Consider the following 8,062-nt stretch of genomic DNA (forward strand, 5'->3'; position numbering starts at 1 on the left):
TAAATGAATATATCTGCATGACATAACAGTGATGTCTAATTGCTTTGTATAAACACCGCCGTAGACTCAATTTACGTGTATCCCACTGCATAAACACCATCGCCTCCTCAATATTTGTAATATTTTGGTTCTGACGAATCAACAATTTTACAAGGCAATAATTCACAATCATGGATTATTCTGATTCAAAGGCTGTTCTCTCGTTGTATGTGTCTTTTTGATATTGACGGAACAAAATGAAAACCTTTTTTATTTTGTACTGTAAATTTCCTGGTTTCGTTGAAATTGTCATAAGACCTGATCGGTTTATCTAAAATTTATACGACTTATAACACCCCCAGCAGAGCTATTGAAAAAGTGTCTTCCTACGGTTGTAAGCCGACCATGCACGAGAATTTCGAGTAATCCCATTAGCCGATACATTGTGTTAATAAAAGCCATGATGATAATCTAATGTTTAACTTTCGGAAAAAAAAAATACTTATATTTATCTATCTATAAATCTGTATTGATTAATGCATGTATTTGCTCACTAATATATGCAACACAGTTATCGTCGTATAAGTCAGATACCGCTAGTCGTTTTCTTCAAAAGTGTCCTCTTACAGACGTATTAAAGAAATCGTTTCGCTAGGTCGAATAAACTGTTTCACCATCATGTGATGAGATATTTTGTGACCTCAAGTGCAAAACAAGCATACAAGGTTGTACAGATCAGGTCATATAATTACAAAATCGGCAGATATTTGTCATCAGAACATCGGGCTATAATTTCAAGTGCAAGTCGAAAAATGACAAAAAGGCAAAGCAAAGATATTGGTTGCTTCCATGCCGATACATGTTTAAGGGAATCGTTCACAGATTCTATATTGTCAACGCTTTATTTTAAATGTTATAAAGTCGAGTTATTTTACTTACTGATATAAACTTACACCGAACATCAAGCACTAGACGATTTAAAAGGGGGATATCTGGCGCACGCCCTCTCTAAATCCGCCCAAGTTTAGTTTTTATATCAATGGGAGAAAAACGGTAATAAAATACGCTATTAAATGCGCCATTTCCGACTACAAATTGTTAAAAAAAATGAGGAAGTAACCCTTGACCCCCATTTAAACATTCTATACCATATAATTTCGGTTCTCAGGGAGGGCGAATGTCAAAAGGTTGCGCCCCTAAGTTACGCCCCTCTAACGTCAATTCCTGTTATCGCCCTTGACAAGAGTCCCTCCTTCATTAATTTGTTGAGATCTTGATAAATGTCTCGGTAAATCTTTCTAATTAAATCTTTTCATAATGGATACATATATACTTACTGTTGATTGATATAATGATATAAAATATATATGGTATTAAGACATACACGCGTAATTCTCTTTTTAAATCGCTCAATCATTCAATAAGTAAACAGCTAGTAGAATAAATACTATTGGATATATTCACTAAATGAGGTATCAGTATTTAAACCACATGGAACGAATCGATTAGTTTGCTTGGCCCTAGTATCAGAAAATAGCTCAAAGCTTTGCCTGAAGTTTAAAACAAGTATAGTATTTCAAAACAAGGAAGTCATATGATGGTTTTCTTATCAAATTGTACACAGAACATAGGTTTCAAAATATATGACAACAAAGCTGTACGAGGGAATATAAGCAAGCGCTCAACCGATTAAACAGTGCATTTATCCATTAGGAATATAAAGTTTAAGGTTTATTAATAATATCTTACCTGTTATAATAATATACAGAGTCAGTGTCTATAGTTGCAACGATAACTTCTACATCAACCAAAAACGATGTTCCACCTGCTCCTACTGTCGGCGCTCCTAGGAGGCCTCGAGGCGGCTTCCCCCTGTACACTGCCCAGCCCAGTGTTCTCCTACACTCAAAGCGGAACTGTAACCTATATGGCAAAGGGGACTTTCATTATTTTAGACGTGATTTTTACATTCAAATCGATCAGAATATAAATATGTACCGCTATACACGCTGTGCGTAAACGATGTATTTTGATATTTGAACGATTATATTAGCATAGAATTCTTCAATGAAATCACTGAAAATTATGAAGTGATGGTAGCTATTAGGGACATAGCTAATCCTCTATTCATGTGGATTCATAATTGTGCAAGAGGAGTGAGGGGGCATGAAATTTGAAAACCATGGTGCAATCTGGGCGTTTTGAGGGTAATTATTTAAAACTGGAAAATGAACAGTTGTAGAAATATGTAGTCAGGTACGCTTAGTGCAACTTTGGCTGATTTCTTTTGTCAGAATCATGTGGATTCAGCCGCGTATTTGCGTTTAGGCAGCTACGCGCCTGGCTATAATGTCTTGTATATTAAATGCAGACAGTACTCGAAGGATCTTGCAAATCATTGTTGAGACTGTAATTAAATATAATCGAATTCAGTGAAAACATAGTTAAGACAAATCAAACCGTCGTGACGAAAAAAAAACACATCCGGGCTATTTCTTACATATACAAAACATGCTCTGTATTCTGTAGGAAGATCTGCACCAGTCAATTGTAACCACAGCCCCCCTCGGGTATACCGGGGATAGGCGGAGGAAAAGCGCACTTATTTTACCCCGCAGTGCCGAGTGAATGCGTTGGTTGTATTTTCGCGCCGAAAATAGCGGGGAATGGGCCTTACCTAGGATGTCCCCGGGGTGCGGGGGGCATTTGAAGCGGATTTTACCAGCAGTTTGTCCTCGCAGAATCGGCTGAACAAACTGTCAAAGTCCCGGCTATTGCCTGGAGGGTAGGGGGCGGGGGTGGGGCGTGGTTACAATTGACTAGTGCATTACCATGCAAAATCGACTGAAATCGGTCTAGTCGTAGTTTAAAGCTGTATTCTCAGATTGATCGTTTGACAATTTTTTTTGTCTTTGAATGAGCCATTTTTTGCGTAAATGTCTGGAATTCAGTTATATAAGACTGCTAACAATAGATCAGATCGCAATTGATCATATATAAGTTTTGAATTTATGTCCTATGGCGAAAAGCGTTACTGACGTTTTCAGAACACTGAACTTTTCGGCACATTTAGTAAACATTTGAGATTTGTTATATTGTGAATTATCACATATGACTGAATTAAAAGCATTGTTGCCCAAATCAGCCCATTCTGAGACAACTTATGTTTTAAAAAGTGTCAAAACTGACAATCTGTGAGTAAATTAAATTTGTTTGGTTTTCCACTTATAGCAAACGCAACTGGTCGACTATGACTACAATAGGAAAGTACAGAGGGTTTATGTAGAGGCGGCGAACAAACAGGACGTGCGTATCATCTACATGGACTTCGCTAATGTGAGTATTTGGCCAAATTCAATTGTGAGTGTTTGGCGATATTGAAGTGTGAGTATTTGGCGGGCGATATTGAAGTGTGGATGTTTGGCGATATTGAAGTGTGAGTATTTGGCGATAATGAAATGTGAATATTTGGCGATATTGAAGGGCGAGTATTTGACGATATTGAAGTGTGAGCATTTGGCGATATTGAAGTGTGAGTATTTGGCGACATTGAAGTGTGAGTATTTGGCGATATTGCAGTGTGAGTATTTGGCGATATTGAAGTGTGAGTATATGGCGACATTGAAGTGTGAGTGTTTGGCGATATTGAAGTGTGAGTATATGGCGATATTGAAGTGTGAGTGTTTGGCGATATTGAAGTGTGAGTGTTTGGCGACATTGAAGTGTGAGTGTTTTGCGACGTTGAAGTGTGATTGGTTTGTGACGTTGAAGTGTAAATGTTTGGCGACATTGAAGTGTGAGTATTTGACGTCATTGAAGTGTGAGTGATTGTCGACATTGAAGAGTGAGTGTTAAACAAAGGTGGCATTCAAGAGTGAGTATTTGACAAAATTGAAGTTGCGTGTTTTACGTCATTGAAGTGTGCGTGAGTGTTTGGCGAAATTGAAGTATAATTGTTTGGCGACATTGAAGTGTGAGTGTTTTGCGACGTTGAAGTGTGATTGGTTTGTGACGTTGAAGTGTAAATGTTTGGCGACATTGAAGTGTGAGTATTTGACGTCATTGAAGTGTGAGTGATTGTCGACATTGAAGAGTGAGTGTTAAACAAAGGTGGCATTCAAGAGTGAGTATTTGACAAAATTGAAGTTGCGTGTTTTACGTCATTGAAGTGTGCGTGAGTGTTTGGCGAAATTGAAGTATAATTGTTTGGCGACATTGAAGTGTGAGTGTTTGGCGATATTGAAGTGTGAGTATTTGGCAACATTGAAGTATGAGTGTTTGGCGACATTGAAGTATGAGTGTTTGGCGACATTGAAGTGTGAGTGTTTGGCGACATTGAAGTGTGAGCACTGAGGTTTGAATATTTGGAGGCATTGAAGTCAGAGTATTTTTAGACATTGGTATACGAGAATTCGTTGTCAATTTGGTATGAATTTGGTGTGAATTTGATAAATAATTATGTATATTAAAATTAAAAATACTTAAATTTTGGGCTTTATAACTTCAATAATGATAAAACAGAACTTCTTCGATACAAACTCCTTTTATCTTCAAAATTTGTGCTCGGGAAGGAGGGTCACGAACTCTTCGAATGTTGGAAATTCTGTTTCAGAAAATGGAGTACACTCAACAGGGTATAAATGGAACATGTACAAGGGTGGCGAAGAATGGGACCATGCACCCGCCCTATATTCCAGGTACCTCTTTTAATTTGTTTAGAAAGAAAACTACACTTAAAAATAGCAGTATATAAAGTCTTGGGCGAATTTATAAACAGTTTTCTCAGTTATTATATATACTTATACTGCTTAGCATTTTACTGTTATTTTATCGCTTGGCTTTCGATTATTTAAATTTATTTATTTAAAAGACCTCACGTTTATAATGATATTGTTGTTGTTGTTGTTGTTGTTGTTGTTGTTATTGTTGTTTTGTTTTTTTTAGTTTTGAAAAGGTCTGTCCGCGTCCTACTGCATAATGGCTGAATTATGGCTTGACCCCGTCGCATCCCAAAGTGTTACTGAAACATACTTTTGAGACCAAAGGCGGAGTTTATAATGATATGTATACATTTAAACATAAAATGAAGGAAGTATTAACTTGGAAAAAAGAGAAATCGCATTTAGCATATTTTCCTTTTGTTGTAGAGGACGCCAAAGTGGGTCCCAAAATGGTAGTTGGTACGGAACAGAAATCCCTGACTATTCAGTTTTACTCGTATGGGTTGGACGGCGTATAATGTTGAATGGGATTGAACGACGACTGCATAATAGTCACCGTAGAGCTGAGGCAGATTGTCCCCGGTGGCGGTAATGACCGATTTTAACCTTTAAAGCGTTTAAAGGCCTAGATTAAAGGCCTAGTTTAATCAAAAAAAAAAAAAAAAAAAAAAAAAATCGTGTATAGTACACATCATATTTTTAGGTTAAATGCCACTAAATGTATCCATGTTCCAGCCTTTTTCAGGTCATATGGCACCAAAAGCAGGAGTTCATAACTATAAAATGACCGTTACCGGTAACTGAACGCAGGGCTGTATTGTAGGCATTAAATAATTAGTGAGCTGAAAGTAATTTCAAACAATACACCATTTAAACAAATAATTGGACCGTATTAAATGTTATTAATTTGTCTGAAGGGAAGCCAAAACTGAGAAAATGTATTTACAGTTTATAAGTGTTGCCATATCAACTGCCACGATAAAGTCTGAACCCTGGTATGTAAGATATAGTTAGATGATATGAAGTAATATTTTAATGACTAAGAATGGGCGGAGAGAGCGTAGCAAATGAGCCCTTCTTAAGCATTCAAATATTACTTCAGGTCAGCTTACTGTCTTAGAATACTGACCTCATTGGTTGACACAAAGTCAGCACACAATCTGACGCAGGGAGTGTGTATTGGATAGTTGGCAGTAGGCAGACCTATAGATATAGACCCGTGATTGCTGAAATTCTTAATGATTAAGCCTAGTACTTAATGATTGCTTATATGCAATTTCATTGGCTGAAAATGTAGGTTGTATTCTATGTGAAGATGTCATATACTGAGAATGTGATAATGCAGATCATTCTCGATTTGTTTTACGTCAACTTGGCGAGTTAGATGTCGACTTAGAAAAAATGATATTTCAAAGAGTTTAAAAAACATGAAAATATGAGTTTGATAGTTTTCATTGTTTTGAAAATTTAGCCCGTTCTGCTCAACAAATCAAACATAAGCGCACACAGGACAGGAACACAATATCAACTACGTCATTTCCGAAATAACATGACGTTGTATACCGATTGGCGTGTTTTACTTATAAAACTCGGTTTTAAAAATATCGTTTATAACACTCTTGGCATAAAATATAAAGAAAATGTTTGTTGCAGTATAATATCGCAATGTAATTCACTGTGCTCACTCGGTGAAATATATTGCGATCTAACGCTGAAAAAAACAATTATCCTCTACGTGTCCGTCCGTCATATAGTGTGTGGTTAGCTAACTAAGTTTAGTTTGGCTTAGAATACAACCTACATTCCTAATGTAGGTTGCTACGCTCACTCCGCCCATTCTTAATCATTAAGGTTTTAATTCATGTCATTTTACAATTATTTGGTCTGTTTGTATATTCATATGACCCTGCTGTTTACAGGATACGCCAACATTGGTGACCTCGTTGTCTACGACTGGAAGAATAATCTAAGGACACCCACAGTCCTTGACATTCCCGCCAAGTGCAAGGTAACTATGACAACGGAGATTCAACAATTGTTATTTCTTAAAGATAAACTGATGAAGATTACTCCCAGATAAGATTTACCACAATATATATAATTGTTTTAATATTACGAAAAGGATGAATCAATGTCCCAAACAATGGTTCTTATGAAGGATACCGAGTTTAGTTTGACAGAAATGAGCATAAAACAAGGTATTTCTACCTTATAATATTATAGTAGACCACAATAAATCTTTTAGCATTCACCAATCATTTATTATTTTTTTGGCACTTTCAGCTATTAAAATTCACGTTTACAATCCTGTTATCAGTAATTATATTTTGTAAGTAGTTATCAACTTAAATGTTTATCACTCAAAATTGATGTTTGTTATACACGTGTATGTATTGATTTTGAATAAGAGTGTCTCTAGCTCTATAGTGTGAAGACAGTTTCAGCTAATGTAAATTACATTCTAGTACGTTTTCTGGGTATAATCCTGGGATCAGTTTCCTTCAGAAACACAGGAGCTGTTTCGTACCAACGAGAGATTTTCAACAGTAGAACACTACTGCTATAAACATACACTCTAGAGTTCTGAATTAAACGACCGCAGTTGTAGGAGACCAAATGAACACGACCCGAGAGAGACTCGAACCCTAACCCCTGAGTGAGACGAGGACATTCGTAAACTAAGCCACCTAAATTTTTGCCGTTGCAAGTTATTATAATTATTTTGTCGAACATGCTACACTACTAATGAGACGAGACATAAGTATACTATATACATATGTTTTCTGTTTACAGAAATAGCGTGGGACTCGACCGTGACAGTTCCGAAGCGTTTGTGGAGAAGTTACCAATCACTGTTTTTGAAATATTGAATTTAAAAAAGACAAGCATTTTTTTCAGTTGCATTTGAGCCTTATTCTATCAAATAATCATGTGGCTAACATTGCATATAATTCAAACGTTTTAAACGTCTATGTACTTAGTATTAACCAAAAAATAATGAAATAATAAACAGCTGATCTTTGAAAAACTCTTTTTCATAACGGACTTTTTTTTTTTAATTTAACATTGCTTTTTGTTGCCGAAAACCGAACACAAATTTGGGTGCTTTTAATTGGTTGTTGTGTTAATTGAGGTTATATGGTCGCTTGTATGACTTACTGAATCGAATATATGTGTATGTATGAATGCACATGTAATTGGAAATTAAACTCGGGAATCATTGTACGACGTCTGTGTTTATGCCTATCAGGAAAACCACATTTACCAAATGCCTGTTTTGGAGTTTGAACTTTGCTCACGGATTAAAGGGGCACAATATGCTCTTCATAGATGCACTATTTATTTTTATTATAATTGTAAAT

The 8,062-nt window shown here is 36.2% G+C and overlaps 1 protein-coding gene across 1 annotated transcript; it reads left to right on the plus strand.

Moving 5' to 3' along the window:
* The first annotated feature begins 1,612 nt into the window (after positions 1 to 1,612).
* On the plus strand, positions 1,613 to 7,740 carry LOC128222469 (uncharacterized). The gene is made up of 6 exons (XM_052931482.1): positions 1,613 to 1,936; positions 3,211 to 3,315; positions 4,592 to 4,676; positions 5,127 to 5,288; positions 6,620 to 6,708; positions 7,494 to 7,740. Exons 1-4 carry the CDS (start codon positions 1,796 to 1,798, stop codon positions 5,216 to 5,218), a joined length of 423 nt encoding a protein of 140 aa, XP_052787442.1. The 5' UTR covers positions 1,613 to 1,795; the 3' UTR covers positions 5,219 to 5,288; positions 6,620 to 6,708; positions 7,494 to 7,740.
* The last annotated feature ends 322 nt before the right edge of the window (positions 7,741 to 8,062 follow it).

The sequence above is a fragment of the Mya arenaria genome, chromosome 16 (genome assembly GCF_026914265.1).
Source record: "Mya arenaria isolate MELC-2E11 chromosome 16, ASM2691426v1".
In the NCBI taxonomy this organism is placed as follows: Eukaryota; Metazoa; Mollusca; class Bivalvia; order Myida; family Myidae; genus Mya; species Mya arenaria.